Here is a 20,841-nt window from a genome sequence, read left to right on the forward strand (position 1 = left end):
AAACAACAAACAACAACAACAAAAAAACAGAGTATGATCAAATATGATCAGGCTGGTGCATGTATCAGTGCCACACACTAGATTTTGGGAGTATTTTGGTCTGTTAGAAGAAAGTGCCTCCCAAAATTTTAAAGAAAGAAAACCTTATATGTGTATAAAAATAAGGGTAAATACAATGAAGGGATGGAATATGAGTGTAAAGATGAAAATTATAAAAGATTTTATAAAAGGAATTGATAAGATAAGAAGCTGGTTGAAAAAAGAAAGAAGAGGATTTAAAAAAAAGAGGAGAGAATGTGATCAGGCAGGAGACTAGAACAAAGCCATACACTAGAGATTTAGAGTATATTTTGGTCTGTTAGAAGAAACTGTATCCCAAAATTTTAAAGAGAGAACAACTTATATATATATACACCAAAAATAAGGTTAACTACTATGAAGGGATAGAATATGACTCTAAAAATGAAAAATAAAAAAGATTTTTTAAAAAAGGGACTGATAAGATGTTGGATGAAAAAGGGAAAAGAAAAATTCAAAAAAAAAAAGAAAAAAGAAAATTAAAAAAATTAACTTTGAAAGACTAAAGAGTCATGGGAAAAATGCCATGAATTCTATGTGCAGTATTCCCCTAGCGATGGAGTTCTGCCGTTTTCATTGATCGGTAAACTTGGTCTTGGCTGGCTGTTCTCGCTGATCTTCTGGGGGAGGGGCCTGTTGCCGTGGTTCCCAAATGTCTTTGCCGGAGGTGGAATTGCCCCACCCTTGCCCGGTCCGGGCTAAGTAATCTGCTCAGGTTTGCTCTCAGGAGCTTTTGTTCCCTGCAAGCTTTCCGTACAGCTTTGGAGGCGGAGAGTGAAAATGGCGGCCTCCCAATCTCCGCCCCGGAGGAGCTGAGAACTCGGGGCCCCTCTCCTCAGCGAGCCCCCAGAGAAAAGCAGTCAGTCACTCCCGTCTCCCCGGTCTCTGGCCGCACTCCATGCTCACCCGGCCTGTGACCGAGCGTCTCTATCTCTGGCACATGACCCCGTGTGGAGTCTCCAAACCCAGCAGATCCCTGCGGTGTGCTCCTGCGCCGCTCCTCCCAGGGGAGGAAGGGGAGTCTCCCCAGATCTGCCGCTTGTTGGGTCCCTGCTGGAAAAGCAGTGGCCCGACTGTGCCGCGGATCATGGTTTATGGCAACCCCGAGCTGAGAGCCCGCTCCTCGGCTCTGTCTCTGCAGCCGGCTTCCCTGCTCTGATACCTGGGAGCTGTGCCACACTCAGGCACCCCCGGTCTTTCTGTGACCCCGAGGGTCTTGAGACCACACTGTCCCGCGAGGGTTCCACCCCCCCGCTTAGCACTGGAGCGACGTCCCTCAGTGGAGCCAACTTCTAAAATTTCCGATTTTGTGCTCCGCGGCTCTAGCACTTGCCAGTAGCGGCTGACGGAGGCCCACTCCCCCGCCGTCTATCTTCCTGAATATCGCCTCGGATTCACTTCTCCGCACATCCTACCTTCTAGAAAGGGGTCGCTTTTCTGTTCAGAGAGTTGCTGCTATTCTTTTCTTTGATCTTCTGTTGAGTTCATAGGTGTTCAGAATAGTTTGATCCCTATCCAGCTGAATTCCTGGGACCAGACGAAATTCAGGTCGCCTACTCCTCTGCCATCTTGCTCCTCCCCCTAACCTAGCAATCTTATTCTAAAATTTCCTTATTAAATTGCCTATGAATACACAGCTCTTCAAATGTTCTCTGAACTAGCCTTACTACTTTACTTGCTCCCTTAGTAATTAATGAATTGAATAAAATATTTGATACATGTTCACTCCATACTTGTATGAGTCATGATTTTAATTTCTTAAAATTATGCTTTGAAAGGCATAAGGAACTTTCCATGACATGCCTGACATGACCTTTTCCACCCACCGCTCTGCAAATCCTATAGTCTCACAGGGCTATTACAAAGGTAAGTTTTTTGCACAGTATTCTGATAATATTGTCAATTATCTTGTTACTGGAATTATCAAATAACACTTTGTCTCAAAGATAAATCAGAAAAGAATCTAAGTATATGTTATTTTCAAGACCATGTGATCTGACTTCTAAGACTTTCTAATTTGTTACATGTCACTCCTGATGGTTCTGTGAGTTAATTTTCTTTATTTAAACCAATTACTTACAGAAGTGTTTCTTCCATCTGTTCCAGGTACCTATTTTTTTTTTAAATGCAAAGGGCTAATACTTGGTTCAGATATGAACTATAACTGCCTTTACTTTCATAAACATGATTATTTTACTTAAATTCTGATTACATATTTTGAGATTTAAGAAAAAAGAAAGAGATTAGCAAAAAGGAAAAAAAAAAATCACAACTTCATCTTTCCAGTGTTACATTTTTCACTAAAACCAAAAGTCTAGCCTAATGTGATTTTAGGAAGAAACTTGGTTATTGTCAAGTCTAAATGTACCTTGGTGAATCAAGTGGACTAATTGTAAACATTAATTTCAATTTTTAGGTTTTAGCATTGGGAAAGAAAGCATTATTTCACTCCCACCCAATCCACAATCAGTAGTCCATTAAGGCAAAAGAGAAAAGAAAATTCTGTACCCTGACATCACTTCTAGGTGAAGTTGTCCCGAAACAGTTAAGAAAGCAGGAACATTGAAGAAATTCTTCTCAGGCACCTTAATTTTGCTTGAAGGCTGCAAATGAAAAACATGAGCCACAAAAAGCTATGAGATATTTTGTTCTGCTTTCACATCCACATACGTACCACAACTAAAAATCACAATGCAATTAAATATATGTGAGGACAGGTCACTTTCATGAAAATAAAGGCAGTTCTCAGTACACTCCCCAAAGAGAAAATGCCTGCTTAGAAAGTGCTAAGGTCAAGGATATCTGCTCTGCATTTTCAAAACATACAACCAAAGGACAAAGTACTTTTGTCACAAGATATAGTTCTCCCTAAAAAGTGATTCTGATTGAGAGACAAGCCAAGGAAAGAGATTATGAATTAAAATTTTTATTTTTATTTTATTTTTTTATGAATTAAAATTTTTAAATGTGAAGAATAATCTCTTAAAATTCTGACCTATGATTGAAATTTGATTTTCTCAAGGGAATAGCCTCTAAAACATGTGTTGTCATATTATTAAATTTTTAATATTTTTAATGCAGATTTTTATAAGTACATTATAAACTTTTACATACGTTAATTTAACTTCCCCCAGAACTCAGAAGAGCAGAACTCTATGTTTAAAAGATATGGGAAGCAATTAATTTAAAGATTTTTTATAAACTTACAATATAGATAAGGTGATTATTCCAGCTGAAACAGGTAGGAAACAGGCCAGCCAACATTTATAACAAGCTAAAAAATTATTTGGGGGTCAAACGCAATTTATTTACTTTACTTTTTTAAAAAGATTATATATTTATTTGACAGAGAAAGAGAGCATAAGCAGTGGGAGTGGCAGAGCAAGAGGAATCAATACCTGAGTCCGAAGGCAGACGCTTAACAGACTCTGAGCCACCCAGGTGCCCCAGAAACACAATTTAAATAGTATAATTAAGAAAGCTTCTGGATCCAGGTATGACTATTATACTCACTTTTTTGGATGAAAGTTAATTTCTCTACTCTTGTATTTCAAATTGTGCATTTATTTGAAAGTATTTTAGTGTAACAGTGCTGTTACTATAAAAGCAACAAAGCCAATTTTAAATACATAACAGAGAATATGAGACTCCTTTTAAGAGACTTAGTATCAAATACTGAATTATAGAAACACATAAAATGAAGTCATCTTATTTAATTCCATTGGTTCTAAAAATATTGTATAGCATATACAGGCAAAAATGTTTATGAATGAGAAATCTAGTGTAAAAATTACAAATTGAAATCATTCATTTATTTTGTAATTGCCTGCTATTTTTCAAACTTACTTTGATACTGGTCCTAAATGTCCTATCACTGCTTTTTAAAAATCCATCTTTGAATCCCATATTAACTGAAAGGATACTGTTTCCAAGGACTCAAGTACACAAGACTAAAATATTTGCCTTGACCTGTATTTGGATTTCCAAAATAAAAAAAATATGTTCTCTGTAGTTGCTCACTATTTACTAAATAATTATGTTTCAAATAAGGCCCAGCACATTTATAAGAATATTATATTTTCTCCTTTCCTTCACCTCTTTAGTCTATATTTGTATTGGTGTTCTATCTTGACTTCTCCTAAAGTGATTTCTTTCATTTCTTGTGCATTTAAAGTCTAGTCTTTATCACTACATTTTAGTCTTTCATTTATTAGCATTTGTACAAAATGGAATCTGATCCTCTTACATCTTTTTTTTTTTTTTAAGACTTTATTTATTTATTTGACAGAGAGAGACACAGCGAGAGAGGGAACACAAGCAGGGGGAGTGACAGAGGGAGAAGCAGGCTTCTTGCTGAGCAAGGGGCCCGATGCGGGGCTCAATCCCAGGACCCTGGAATCATGACCTGAGCCGAAGGGAGATGCTTAATGACTGAGCCACCCAGGTGCCCCCCTCTTACATCTGTTAAATCCAACTTATTTAAATAGGTATAAACTATCACTACTTCATCATTCCTTCCAATGTCATACACACTTACATACTAAAATAACTACTACATTTTAAAAATTACTTCCTCTTACTTCTTTATATTACAATTTACGCATTACATTGATTTTTTAAGACTTCTAAATGAATTAAGTTATATTACCTATACATTTTATTTCAGAATATTAAAGGGACATTATGAAATACTTTAAAAAGTAATTGCTGAGGGCGCCTGGGTGGCTCAGTTGGTTGAGTGACTGCCTTCGGCTCAGGTCACGATCCTGGAGTCCTGGGATCGAGTCCCGCATCAGGCTCCCTGCTCAGCAGGGAGTCTGCTTCTCCCTCTCCCGCTCCCCCCTCTTGTGCTCTCTCTCTCTCATTCTCTCTCTCAAATGAATAAAATCTTAAAAAAAATAAAAATAAAAAGTAATTGCTGAGAGTGGTGTCGGTAAACATGCTGAGGTAGGTAGCTCTGAAGGACTGTCCCTCCACAGAAAAACTGAAAATAATGAGTACAAATTGTCAGAATCGACTGTGGGAACTGTGGAAAATAGCCAAAGGTTTCTTTTTTTTTAAATTTCATTGTTTTAAAATTTTATTATGTTATGTTAATCACCATACATTACATCATTAGTTTTTGATGTAGTGTTCCATGACTCATTGTTTGTGTATAACACCCAGTGCTCCATGCAGTACAAGCCCTCTTTAATACCCATCACCAGGCTAACCCATCCTCCCACCCCCTCCTCTCTAGAACCCTCAGTTTGTTTCTCAGAGTCCATAGTCTCTCATGGTTCATCTCCCCCTCCAACTCCCCCCCTTCATTTTTCCCTTCCTGCTATCTTCTTTTTTTTTTTTTTAACGTATAATGTATTATTTGTTTCAGAGGTACAGGTCTGGGATTCAACAGTTTTGCACAATTCACAGCACTCACCATAGCACATACCCTCCCCAATATCTATCACCCAGCCACCCCATCCTTCCCACCCCCCCACCACTCCAGCAAACCTCAGTTTGTTTCCTGAGATTAAGAATTCCTCATATCAGTGAGGTCATATGACACATGTCTTCTCTGATTGACTTATTTCGCTCAGCATAATACCCTCCAGTTCTATCCACGTCGTTGCAAATGGCAAGATTTCATTCCTTTTGATGGCTGCATAATATTCCATTGTATGTGCACGCCGATGTTCATAGCAGCAATGTCCACAATAGCCAAACTATGGAAAGAGCCAAGATGTCCATCGAAAGATGAATGGATAAAGAAGAGGTGGTATATATATACAATGGAATATTATGCAGCCATCAAAAGGAACGAAATCTTGCCATTTGCAACGACGTGGATAGAGCTGGAGGGTATTATGCTGAGTGAAATAAATCAGAGAAAGACATGTATCATATGATCTCACTGATTTGAGGAATTCTTAATCTCAGGAAACAAACTGAGGGTTGCTGGAATGGTAGGGGGTGGGAAGGATGGGGTGGCTGGGTGATAGATATTGGGGAGGGTATGTGCTATGGTGAGCACTGTGAATTGTGTAAGACTGTTGAATCCCTGACCTGTACCTCTGAAACAAATAATACATTTATATGTTTAAAAAAAAAAGAAGAAGAAGAAGAAGATAGCAGGAGGGGAAGAATGGGGGGGGGGGAATCGGAGGAGGAGAAGAACCATGAGAGACTATGGACTCTGAAAAACAAACTGAGGGTTCTAGAGGGGAGGGGGTGGGGGAATGGGTTAGCCTGGTGATGGGTATTAAAGAGGGCACGTACTGCATGGAGCACTGGGTGTTATACGCAAACAATGAATCATGGAACACTACATCAAAAACTAATGATGTAATGTATGGTGATTAACATAATAAAAAAATAAAGTCATAAAAAAAAGAAGATATTTTCAGCATCTAAAATTGACAAGTGATTAATGGACAGGACATATAAGGACCGCGTGACAAGAAAACAAGAAAGAAAATAAACTGCTCCCCAACTGGACAAGGGATATGAAAAGAGATTTACAAAAAAAGGAAAATTCGAATGCCTAAGATGTATGAGGAAACACTCAAATTCACTACAAACTAAAGAAATGCAAGTGAAAATAAGGCATTTTAAGAAGAATTCATTACATATACCAGATTGACAAAGATTATAAGGTTATTTAATGTCAAGTGTAGGTGCAGATTCAGGGTATGGTAGGCAGATATCTTAGACATGCCCAAGATTCTCAGCCCCTGGTTTATTCAACCAACCACTAAGCCAGGTACTGCCATGAAGGATTCTGCAACTAAAGCTCCAAATCAGTGAGCACAGGCAGTAATCTCTTTGACATCAGCTATAGTAACATTTTTCTACATGTTTCCTGAGGCAAAGGAAATAAGCAAAAATAAACTATTGGGACTATATCAAAATAAAAACCTTCTGAACAATGAAGGAAACACAAAACTAAAAGGTAACCTCCTGAATGGGAGAAGATATTTGCAAATGATGTATCCAATAAAGGGTTAGTATCCAAAATTATATAAGGACTTGTACAACTTAACACCCAAAAAACGAAGGAGCTGATTAAAAAATGGGCAGAAGACACAAACAGACATTTCTCCAAAGAACACATTCAGATGGCCGACAGAAACATAAAAAGATGCCCAACATCACTAATCAGGGAAATACAAATCAAAACTACAATGAGATATCACCTCACACCTGTCAGAATGGCTAAAATAAAAAATACAAGAAACAGCAGGTGCTGGTGAGGATGTAGAGAAAAAGAAAACCCTCTCTTGGGAATGCAAACTGGTATAGCCACTGTGGAAAACAGTATGGAGGTTCCTCAAAAAATTAAAAATAGAACTACCCTACGATGCAGTAATTGGGCTGTGAGGTATTTACCTCAAAAATGCATAAAAATACTAATTCAAAGGGATACATGCATCCCTATGTTTACTGCAGCATTATTTACAATAGCTAAACTATGGAAGCAGCCCAAGTGTTCATCAACACATGAGTGGATAAAGATAACGTGGGAGATATACATATGTATCTATGTATATGAGAATATTATTCAGCCATAAAAAAGAATGAACTCTTGCTACTTGCAACAACATGGACAGAGCTACAGAGTATAATGCTAAGTGAAATAAGTCAGAGAAAAATACCATATGATCTCACTCATATGCAGAATTCAAGAAACAAAACAAATAAGAAAAGGAAAAGAAAAAAGAGAGAGGCAAATCAATAAACAGACTCTTAACTATAGAGAACAAACTGATGGTTACTAGAGGGGAGATGGGTGGGGGGAATGGGTGAGTTGGGGATGGGGATTAAAGACTATACTTACCATGATGAAAAAAATTTAAAAAATGAGCAAAAAAATAAAGTGAGATGATACTTATTTGTCCTGCCTTACAGTTTATTTATTAGAAGATCCAAAAAAAGAAAAAATAAAATAAAGTTCCAAATCAGATGCCCTCAAGATTTTGGAGATTTTCTGGATATTCCCAACCTAACCACATGAACCCTTTAAAAGCGGAAATGTTTTCTACAGATGGTTGCAGAAGTGGAAGACAGAGATTTGATGCAGGAGAAGGATTCAACAAGCTGTCGTTGGCTTGAAGATGGAGAAGGCCACATGTAAAGGTGCTTAGGACAGTTCCTAGGAGCTGAGAGCAAACTGGCCAACAGTCAGCAATAAGATGGGAACTTCAATCATAGAACTGCAAGGAACCGAATTTGGCTGATGGCCGAAATAAGTATGAGAGAGAATGTCAAACTCCAGAGGAGAATGCAACTGGCTCACACATTGCTTTCAGCCTTGTGAGACCATGAGTGGAGAACCCAGCTACACCATCCTGGACTAATGATATACAGAACTGAGTAATAACAAGTATTGTTTGATGTCACTAGGTTTAGGGCAATTTGTTACAAAGTCATAGAAAACTTGGGGCACCTAGGTGGCTCAGTCAGTTAAGTGTCTGCCTTCAGCTCACGTCATGATCTCAGGGTCCTGGGATCCAGCCCCACATGAGGCTCCCTGCTTCAGCGGGGAGTCTGCTTCTCCCTCTCTCTCTGCTGCTCCCCCCTGCTCATGCTCTCATGTGCACGACCTGTCTATCTCTCTCTCAAATGAATAAATAAAAAATCTTAAAAAAAATAAATTTCTAACAAAGTCATAGAAAACTAATTCATAGGAAAACTGGAACCCTCTCATAAAGTCATATAGTACACTGGTACTACTATTCTGGAGAACTTCATGAAGTTAAGAATACATATACCCTATGACCTAGGAATTCCACTCCTGGATATATATTCCAGAGAAATTTTTCTACAAGTCCATTAGGGAATATGTTTAAGACTATTTATTACAGTACTTTTTTTCTGGGCGTAACTTAGAACTGGACAACTTAAGAGTCCTTAACTAGAAGAATCAGTCAGGAAAATGCAGCAAATACCACTGAATATTTTGTAGCAATGAGAAGCAACAAATAAATGTACCTACATGGAAGGAATTTCAAAAGAGTTATTAAATATGACCAATGATATGGTAACAATGTTGACCAATTATATGGTAACAAAAACTGACAAAAATAGTGGCTTGAAAAGGATGCTTGTGCATTTCCATATTCTTTCTTGGACCTATGCCACCAAAGAGATCATGCCCTGATTAACCTGATAGAGAAATCTGAGAGACATGTGAGGCTATCCTCGATTGGCCAGCTCCCAGCCAAACCATCAGCTAACCAAGTCCAACAGAGATCAGAATCACCCAAATGACCTGTAGACTCATGGGAAAGAATAAATGGTTTTGTTACACAGTAATATGATATGAGTGCCTTGCAAAGACCAGTAACAGTGTTTAATTATGTTTAATTCAACTTTGTATTCCTGAGGTTAAAAGAATACACATTGATATATACACATTTACAGAAACAACCTTAGCCAATATGCACTAAACACTTACTATGTGCCATGCATTGTGCTAAAGAGTTTACAAGCAACCTAATAAACTACTAGTATTCCCACTTATAGAGGAAAAAATTGAGACAAAGAGGTTATTAATTTAACTTGCCTAATGTGATGCACAATATGAATCAAGGTGGTCTGGCAAGAATCTCTCTCTTTAACCACAATGTGATAGTGCCACACAATATTTTCAGGATTCACAAGAAATAACAATGGTTAATTCTGGGGAAGGATAGCAGATCATTAGGGAACAAAGGTGGGATGAATCCTTCTGTACTTTTAAATTAGTACCTTTTGAACCGTGAACTATATTACCTGTTCAAAAAATACATTTAAAACAATATATTATTTTTAAAGTACAATCTGAGGTACTATTAACAAATACTCAAATGGTATATGGGTTTTATTCCATGTATTCTTTTTTATTTATTTTAATTTATTTTATCTTTTTTAAAGACTATTTATTTGAGAGAGAGAGAGAGAGAGAGAGAGAGAGCACGAGTGTGGGGGAAGGGAGAGGGACAAGCAGATTCCCCACTGAGCAGGGAGCCTGATGTGGGGCTTGATCCCAGGGCCCTGGGATCATGACCTGAGCCGAAGGCAGATGCTTAACCGACTTAGCCAACCAGTGCCCCTCATGTATTCTTTTTTAAAAAATATGCTTTTTGACACAAGCAGATTTCATTTATTATTATAATTATTAATTTTTTTTTTTTTTTAAAGTAAGCTCTACGCCCAGCATGGGGGCTTGCACTCATGACGCTGAGATCAAGAGTTGCATGCTATACTGACTGAGCCAGCCAGGTGCCCCATTCCCCATGTATTCTTTATCACATAAACGCTCACCATTTTATCTTTTGTCCTACAGTGGCACAGATTCCTTTGATCGGCACCAATAAAAAATTTAAAACCAAGAACAAAGCATAGAACAAAGTCAAAATACCAAGAGAATATAGGTGGTTCTACTGCACTACCTGTAATAAAAACACAGCTGGGGGAAGGCCAAGAGAAGAGAAGGCCAAATGATCGCTGACTTCTTTGAGTAGGGAATGAGTTTATGTATCTTGGTATGCTAAGCACCTATCACAGTGCCAGAGACCAGTAACTGTTCCATAAATGCTTGTTGACCAAGAGTGAGTCAAGGGTGAACAGAGGGAGTTAGCCATCAGAAATCAGAAGAGACCAAAGTCTGATAAAGAAGCAAGGAAAGCACAAAAAGCATATGCAGCACATTTAGCCGTAAAAGCTTCTAGCAGTGTCACAGCTTTGCTGTCTAAAAGCTACCTCTAGTGCACTTTTAGGGGTATGTTTGTTTTCCAACATAGGTACTGAGAAGCAGACAGTATTGCAGAAAGTATTTCTTCTATTAACTCTTAGAAAACTATAATGCTCGTAATTAATACTCTGTTACTTTCCTGGTAGATCTGTAAATAGGTGTTTACTGTTTCTTTAATGTCACCATCATCCTAACATCTACAAGAATTTTTAAAAATACAAAAGGTAGAGAATGTATTTTGAATATGTGGTTGTAAGTTTAAAGTAGCTTAGAGAAAATTTTTCATTTTCCTCACAGAAATAAATTGCGTGCCTACTATGACTCTATCTTCCTCCTATCCACTCCCACTCACAAACACATAATTTGCAGACATCCTTTATAATTAAATACCATTTTTGGCTCAATATAAAAAGACATATACTCTCTCGCCCACCTTCCGAACACCATCTAATTCTGACATCTATTCAAACAGGAAAATTTGGAAAAGATAGGATACTATCATCAATATAATCTGATCACTGAAAAAAAAAAAATCTCTTCTATTTCCTCTGTTTCTGCATTCTCATGGATGTGGCTCACTCAGTTCCAAGGAAGGTATTTATCTATATACTCTCTTAGACAACCTTTACTCTCTAAATCACCCTCAGTCACCTCTGGGACTGCTTCCTTATTTCCTTCTTTCTTTATGCTTGTAAGTCTTAAAATTACCCAAATTTACATCAAGCACTATGAGAGTCATAAGGTTTAAAATAAAAATTAAACATAACACTAAAAATTGCAGGTTTTATTTATTTTCAAAAGTTTCTGAAGCAAAATATTGAGCTGGGTGACATTTGGTTGTTATTTTCTATGCTTTTCCAGTATGTTTAAAATTATTAAAAAAAACCATAGATCAATATTTACAGCTCTTAAAATGTCCAACATATGACTGCATGATCCCTATGTCAATACTTCTCATTCTCCTATTTTCTTCAAGGATAAAATAGTTTCTTATTCAATTCTACCATTTTTGTTTTGCTTAATTACCAGTGTTTTATAAGTTGTCATTAAAAGTTACAGTATTTTATCTACATGATGCATTAAATATTCTTATGGCTGCCCTGTGAATATAATTATTACATATTTCTGTAAAGGAAAATGATTCTAAGATCCAAATAACCACCTTAAAAATAAACTTTCTAAATCTCTGAATATGATATTTCTGCTGTATCTTTAAAAAAGAAAACAAAATAACTAAATTAAGTGTAATTAAAGATAGAAAGTACTTTATGCACCATCAAAATAACATAATAGCAAAAATCAGTAAAGATGAGGCAAGTAATGAGATACCAAGCATTCTTCCTGATTTATGTTAAAATATTTTTCACAATGAATGAATGCTCTGATTCTAAAAATTTATTTCATGTACAGTACTTTAAAAAGTATCTTTATATTCTTTTGTCTGACTCCTGATCTCAACTGAGGTCTAGATCTCAGAGTTGTGAGTTTGAGCCCCATATTGGGCTCCATGTTGAAAAAATTAAAAATACATAGAAATATAAAAAAAAACCAATAAATGTCTTTATATTCTCTTATATTTTATTATTTCTCCCAAATAAAATACTCTGAGATTGAAAGAAATATGTTAAGACTAGATGGATTCTGTACCATAATTCTAAGAATCATGGAAATTACTACTGATGTGCTGGAAATGCTAGAAATTACCACAGCATTATTATCCCAAAATTCCTGGGGGAAAAACATATATTCACATCACACCATCTGCCACAATGTAAGTAAAATTCTGCAACTTATTTCTGGTTAATACAATTATATGGCTATGAAGTTGACCTAGTAACACTTACTTCAATGATATGAGATAGTATCTTTGTAGTATAACTTGGGTCTATTTCTGAGCTTTAAGTTCTATCCGCTGGTTTATTTATGCACCAATAACACTATTTTTTAAAGTTTTTTAAAAATGAAATTTAGATTTATATATTTACTTTAGAGAGAGAGCGAGCATGTGCATGCATGAGCAGGGGAGGGGCAGAGGGAGTGAGAGAATCCTCAAGCAGACTCCCTGTGAAGCACAGAGCCCAACAACGCAGGGCTCGATTCTAGGACTCTGAGATCATGAACAGAGCCCAAATCAAGAGTTGGCCGCTCAACTGACTGACCTACCCAAGTGCCCCTAACACACTAATTTAGAGGCCTTAAAGCATATTTTAATTAAATAATTATAAAATAAAAATAATTCCATCATTTTTTAAACTTTTTATTTTTTAAGTTTTTATTTATATTCCAATTAGTTAATAGTGTAATATTAGTCTCAGGTATACAATGTAGTGATTTGACACTTCCATAGACCAATCAGTGCTCATCACAAGTGCACTCCCCATCACCTATTTAACCCATCCCCCTACCCACCTTCCTTCTGGTAACCATCAGTTTGTTCTCTATAGCTAAGAGTCTGTTTCTTGGTTTGCCTCTCTCTTTTTTTCCCCCCTTTGATCATTTGTTTTCTTAAAATCCGCATGAGTGAGATCACATGGTATTTGCCTTTCTCTGACTTATTTCACTTAGCATTATACTCTCTAGTTCCATTCATGTCACTACAAATGGCAAGATTTCAATTTTTTATGGTTGAGTAATATTCCATTGTGTATGTACATGCATATATGTATATACACCCCACAATATTCCATGTGTATGTACATGCATAAACACCCCCCCACACACATTTTCTTTATCCATTCATCAATCGATGGACATTTGGGCTGTTTCCATAATTTGTCTATTGTAGATAATGCTGCTATAAACATCTGGGTGCGTGTGTATCTTTGAATTAGTATTTTTGTATTCTTTGGGTAAATACCCAGGATTGAGATTGCTGGATCATAGGGTAGTTCTATTTTTAACTTTTTGAGGAACTTCCATACTGTTTTTCACAGTGGCTGCACCAGTTTGTATTCCCACCAACAGTGTAAGAGAGGGTTTCCTTTTTCTCCACATCCTCACCAACACCTATTGTTTCTTGTGTTGTTGATTTTAGCTATTCTGACAGGTGTGAGGTGATATCTCATTGTAGTTTTGATTTGCATTTCCCTGATGATGAGTGATGTTGAGCATCTCTTCATGTGTCTGTTGGACATCTGAATGTCTTCTTTGGAGAAATGTCTGTTTGTGTCTCCTACCCATTTTTTAATTGGGTTATTTGTTTTTTGGGTGTTGAGTTTTATAGTTCTTTATATATGTTAGATACTAACCCTTTATTGTATAAGTTCTTTATACATTTTGCATACTAACCCTTTATTGGATATGCAATTTGAAAATATCTTCTCCCACTCAGTAAGTTGCCTTTTAGTTTTGTTGATTGTTTCCTTCACTGTTCAGAAGCTTTTTATTTTTATATAGTCCCAATAGTTTATTTTTTATTTTGTTTCCCTTGCTCCAGGATACCTATCTAGAAAGAAGTTGCTACAGCCCACCATTTTTGATCACTGCATTCCTTAGCATTAATATGAATGAAGCTTTTCTAAGGTCTCTCCACTGAAAAGTAAAATTGTGTCTCAGCTCAAATATAGATATCGCCTATATTTTCAGGCCCTACTTCATTTTTCAATTGAACAAATATTTACAGAGTGCCTACTCTGTGCCAGGTATGAGGCTAAATGTAGGGATACAGTAATGAATAAGAGACAAGGCCCCTGAAGAACTCCAGTATTTTTCAATTTCATGGGTTAACACTGTGAAACAAAAGTAACTTAATATTAAGCACTAATCTTGAATATTGGTAACTTATGAATATGTCTGGAGGAGGTTATATCCACAAAATCCTAATTTATTCACTCATTTATCAATCCGTCTAACACCCCGAAGGAACTTACAGAACTTTCCCCAAGTTTCTTATTCTTTTGAGTGTCCAAAATTAAAAAAAAAAACAAAACAAAGCAAAAAAAGCCCCCAAACCTGGCTCATAGGTTGCTGAAAAAACGGCTGAGGGTGGGGGTAGTCAAGTCACGTGATCCACAGAAAATGACCCACAAGCAGTGTCTTGGCAAAGCATGCGGAAAAGCTAGTCAATACCACTACAAACCTATTAGAATGGCCAAAATCCAGAACACTGACACCACCAAATGCTGGCGAAGATACAGAGCAATAGGAACTCTCAGTCATTGCTGGTGGAAATGCATAATGGCATAGTCACTTTGGAAGACAATTTGGTGGTTTCTTACAAAACCAAATATACTCTTGAGCAATCACACTGATTGATACCTGCCCAAAGGAGTTGAAAACTTATATCAAAACCTGCACACATATATTTATAGCAGCTTTATTCACAGTTGCCAAGACTTGGAGGCAACCAAGATGTCCTTCAGTAGCTGAATGGATAAACTGTGGTACATCCAGATAATAGAATATTATTCAGCTAAAAAGAAATGAGCTATCAAGCCATGAAAAGTCATATTATAAATGCATATTACTAAGTGAAAAAAGCCAATATGAAAAGGCTACATACTGTATGATTCCAACTATACGGTATTCTGGAGGAGGCAAAACCATCGAGACAATAAAAAAAATCAGTGGTTGCGAGGGGGAAGGGTCGAAAGAGGGATGAATAGGTAGAACACAGAGGATTTTTAAAGCAGTGAAACTACTATGTATGATACTATAATGGTAGATATATGTCTTATACATTTGTCCAAACACAATGTACAACACAAAAAATGAACCCTAATGTAAACTAAGGACTTTGGGTGATAAGGATGTGTCAATACAGTCAACAATTTAACAAATGTACCACTCTGGTGGGGGATGTTGATAAGGGGGAGGCTATACATGTATGGGGCAGGGAGTTTACGGAAATATTTATGTCTTTGCTCAATTTCTCTTTCAATCTGAAAGTGCTCTAAAAAGGAAAGCCCATTTTAAAAAACTCCATCAACATATGGATGGATCTCTATGATCAACATGCTATATCCTTCATTTGCCAAGAGAGATGGTCTCATTTCTTTTTTTTAATTTAAATTCAATTAGCCAACATATAGTACATCATTAGCTTCAGATGTAGTGTTGAATAATTCATCAGTTGCGTATAACACCCAGTGCTCATCACATCACGTGCCCTCGTTAATGCCTATGATTTCTATCAGTCTCAGCAAATGTAAACAAAGAGATAAAGACTCCTCACACAGGATACATGTAGCACCAGGAAGTTGAGGAGGTTGTTTGTATTCATATAGGGCACATCTTGATCTTTACTCTGGTTTCTTTATCTCAAAGATAAGACTCAGAAATAGGAATGTGTTTATTTTATTTTTTTTACACTTTGTAAATGTGCCCAAAGGTTTCAGAATTAGGTGATAAAACCATTAATTAAATAAATATGGAAGAACAGAACTGACTTAATTATCACCTCATTATTTAAAACATTCCTTATTAGGAACTTTTAAGCTTACTATATTGGCAATAGGGAATATAATCTCACTTGATAAAAACAAAAAAAATTAATTTGTAAACAGGTTAAAGCTTTAGAAAAGAGCTTTTGATGCTGGGATAACATGGTTTAATGCATTCAAAAACTGGTAATAATTTAATTATGAAACAAAAATACCTGTTTCTACTAAAAGTATTTGCTGAAAGAACACTAAAAACCTGTTAATATTTATTCTTTAAGTTTTCTATTGCAACATACAACACACATGCAGAAAAGTACAACTCAATGATTTATCACAAAATATATGCCTTGGTGACTACTGCCCAGAACACAAAACACGACAGTAACAACATATGACAAAACTCTAGTAACCCTGTTTCCAATAACTCATCTTTCCTCCCCAAACTGTTAACCTGACCATCAAAACATTATATTACTTTCCCAAGAAGAACAAACTAAACCCAAAGTTAGCAGAAGGAAGGAAATAACAGAGATCAGAGTGGAAATAAATGAAATAGAAACTAAAAAGACATTAGAAAAGATCAATAAAATTAAGAGCTAGTTTTTTGAAAAGATAAACAAAACAGACAAACCATTAGCTCAACTTAACCAAGAAAAAAATAGAGAGGGCTCAACAAATAAAATTATAAATGAAAGAGGAGACATTACAACTGATAACACATAAATACAAAGGATTGTGAGATTACTATGAACAGTTATATGCCCCACAATTGAACAATCTAGAAGAAATGGATAAATTCCTAGAAACATACACCTACCTTGAAGAAAAGTAATCATAAACCTTCCAACAAAGAAAAGTCCTGGACCAGAGGACTTCACTGGTGAATTCTACCACACATTTAAAGAACTAATACCAATCCTTCTCAAACTCATCCAAAAAATGAGAAGAAGGAATACTTCCAAACTCATTTTACAAGGGCAGCATTACCCTAATAATGCCAAAGCCAGGCATGGACACTAGAAGAAAAGAAAACAATAGGCCAATATCCCTGATGAACAGGGATATAAAAATATTTAACAAAATGTTAGCAAACCAAATTCAACAATACATTAAAAGGTCATATACTATGATCAAGTGGGATTTATTCCAGGAATGCCAAGATGGTTTAATATCCACAAATCTATCAATGTGATATACCACATGAACAAAATGAAGGATAAAAATCATATGATCATCTCAACTGATGCAGAAAAAGCACTTGACAAAATTCATCATTCTTTCATGTTTAAAAACTCAATAACTTGGGTATAGAAGGAATGTACCTCAACACAAGGCCATCTATGGCAAGCTCATAGCTAACATCATACTCAATGATGAAATGTGGAAAGCCTTTCCTCTAAGATGAGGAAAAAGACACTCTAACCACTTTTAAACAACATCGTACTGGAAGTCCTAGCCAGAGCAATTAGGCAAAAAAAAAAAAAAGAAAAGAAAAGAAAAGAAAAGAAATAGAAGGCACCCAAACTGGAAAGGTAGAAGTAAAATTTAACCAAGGAGGTGAAAGATCTGTACATTGAAAATTAAGACATTGATGAAAGAAACTGAAGAAGACACAAATAAAAAATATCCCATGCTCATGGATCAGAGGATTAATATTGTTAAAATGTCCATACTACCTAAAGTGATCTACAGATTCAATGCAATCCCTATCAAAATTCCAATGGCATTTTTCACAGAAGAGAAAAAACAATCCCAACTTTTGTATAGAACCACGAAAGACTCTGAATAGTCTTTTCTACTAGACTCAAGATAGCCAAAGCAATCTTGAGAAAGAAAGGCCAAGTTGGAGGCATCACACTTCCTGATTTCAAACTATATTACAAAGCTATCAAAACAGTATGCCATAGGCATAAAAACAGACACATAGGTAAATGGAACATAATAGAGTCCAGAAATAAACTCATGCATAAATGGTCAATTAATATATAACAAAAGAATCAAGAATATACAATGGAAAATGGATAGTCTCTTCAATAAATTGTGTTGGGAAAACTGGACAGCTGCATGCAAACGAATGAAACTGGACCCCTATCTTACACCACACACAAAAATTAACTCAAAATGGATTGAAGACTTGAATATCAGACCCAAAACCATATAACTCCTAGAACTTCAACATAAATGGGTAAGCTCCTTGACATTGGTCATGACAATGAATTTTTGGATTTGACATCAAACTAAAATGCTTCTGCATAGCAAAGGAAACCATCAACAAGATGAAAAGGAAATCTATGAATAGGAGAAAATATTTGCAAATCACACATCTGATAAGGGATTAATATCCAAAATATACAAGGAATTCAATAACTCAATAGCAAAATAAATTAAATAACCCAATAAAAAAACGGGCAAAGGACTTAAGTACACATTGTTCTAAAGAATATATACAAATGGCCAACACGTACAGGAAAAGGTACTCAACATCATTAACCATCAGAGAAATACAAATCAAAACCACAAAGAAATACCATCTCATATCTGTTAGGATTCTATTATCAAAAAGATAAAAGATAACAAATGTCAGGGAAAATGTGGAGAAAAGGAAACCCTTGTACATTTGTTGGTGGGAATGTAAACTGGCAAAGCCACTATAGAAAACAGTATGGAGACTCCTCAAGAAATTAAAAATATAACTACCCTATGATACAATAATCCTGCTTCTGGGTCTATATCCAAAGGATATAAAATCATTATCTCAAAGAGATATCTGTATCCTCATGTTCATAATGGCATTACTCACAATAGCCAAGGTCTGGAAATAACCTAAGTGTCTGTCAACAGATGAACAATTAAAGAAAATGTGAGATGTGTATATTTATACATGTACACACACACACAGAGGAATATTATTGAGTGTTTAAAAAAAGAAGGAAATCCTGTCATTTGCAACAACATGGATGAACCTGTAAGGCAACATGCTAAGGGAAAAAGCCAGACAGAGAAAGACAAATACCTCATGGTATCACTTAAATGTGGAATCTTAAAAACAAAAATAAAAACCCAAACTCACAGAACAGAGAGTAGAAAAGTAATGGCTAGTGGGTGGGGAAAATAGGGAAAGGTTGGTAAAAGGGTACAAACTTTCAGTTACAAGATAAATAAAGTCTGAGGATCTAATGTACAATACGATGACTATAGTTGATAAGACTGTATTATATAATTGACATTTACTAAGAGAATAGAACTTAAATGTTCACCCCACCAAAGAAGGTAAATAGGTAAGGTGGTGGATGTGCTAATTCACTTAATGGGCGGAATCCACAGTGTGTAAGTATATAAAATCATCATGTGCACTTTAAATATCTTAGAATTTTAGTTGTCAATTATACCTCAGTAAAGTTGAGAAAAAACTTTGTATTACTTTTCTGTTTCTGACTTAATATAAAGGCAATCATACTATGTTTGACTTCTTCACTCAGAGTTATACCTGTGAGACTTACCCATGTTGTTGTGTGTTTTGCTGAAATTCATTAATTTTTATTGTTGTAGGGTATTCCATTGTCTAATTTTATGACAATTTATCTATTCTGTTGTTCATATACATTTGAACTGCTTCCACTTGAAGCTAATATGAATAATGCTGTTATGTACATTTTTTAAATGTCTAGTGATATGGTATGGAAAATTGTTGAGTTGTTGGGTATGCCTATCTTTAACATTACCACATTATGCCAAACTGTTTTCCAAAGGAGTTACACCAATGTCCTTCGCCACCAGCAGTGTTTAAGATTTCACACTACATTGTATCAAAACAGTGATTCTCAATGGGTTGTCTGTGCTCACAAGGGGTTTCTCAAGATCCTTTCAGGAGGCTCATGAGGTCAAAACTATTGTCATAATAACAGTTATGCGTTATTGTCTTTGCCGCCCTGTTGATAGTCGCACTGATGATGCAGTATTAGTAGATAATACTACTGGCGTCTCATTCAAATTAGGCCTCTTGCACCAGTTAGCCTTTGTGTGCAAAGGAAAAGTTCTTGAAGGAAATTAGAAGTGCCACTCCAGTGAATGCACGAATGAGAAGCACAGCAGCCTTATTGCTGGTATGGAGAAAGTCTGAGTGGTCTGGAGAGAAGATTAAATCAGTCACAACATTCCCTCAAGCCAAAGCCTAATCCAGAGCAAGGCCCTAACTCTCTTCAATTCTATGAAGGCTGAGAGAGGGTGAGGAAGCTGCAGAAGAAAAGTGTGAAGCTAGCAGAGGTTGGTTGATGAGGTTTAAGGAAAGAAGCTGTCTCCACAACATAAAAATGCAAGGGAAAGCAGCAAGTGCTGATGTAGAAGCTGCAGCAAGTTATCCAGAAGATCTAGCTGAGATAAATCATGATGGTGGCTACACTAAACAAGAGATTTTCAATGCAGATAAACTAACCCTTCTATTGGAAAAAGATGCCATCTAGGGCTTTTAGATTGAGAGAGAAGTCAATGCCTGGCTTCAAAGCTTCAAAGGACAGGCTGACTCTCTTGTTAGGGGTTAACACAGCTGGTGACTTTAAGTTGAAGCCAGTGCTCATTTACCATTCCTAAAATCCTAGGGCCCTTAAGAATTACGCTAAATCTTAAGGCGCCTGGGTGGCTCAGTCGTTAAGCGTCTGCCTTCAGCTCAGG

The 20,841-nt window shown here is 36.3% G+C and overlaps 1 protein-coding gene across 2 annotated transcripts in view; it reads right to left on the reverse strand.

The window, feature by feature from the left end:
* Positions 1-20,841, reverse strand: part of NARS2 (asparaginyl-tRNA synthetase 2, mitochondrial) — a 125,837-nt gene that overhangs the window by 67,349 nt on the left and 37,647 nt on the right. For both annotated transcript variants that reach the window (XM_078058600.1, XM_036113222.2), the window contains exon 6: positions 2,587-2,681. In XM_078058600.1, the coding sequence (XP_077914726.1) occupies positions 2,587-2,681 (95 nt within the window). The remainder of the gene's footprint in view (positions 1-2,586; positions 2,682-20,841) is intronic.

The sequence above is a fragment of the Halichoerus grypus genome, chromosome 11 (assembly GCF_964656455.1).
Source record: "Halichoerus grypus chromosome 11, mHalGry1.hap1.1, whole genome shotgun sequence".
In the NCBI taxonomy this organism is placed as follows: domain Eukaryota; kingdom Metazoa; phylum Chordata; class Mammalia; order Carnivora; family Phocidae; genus Halichoerus; species Halichoerus grypus.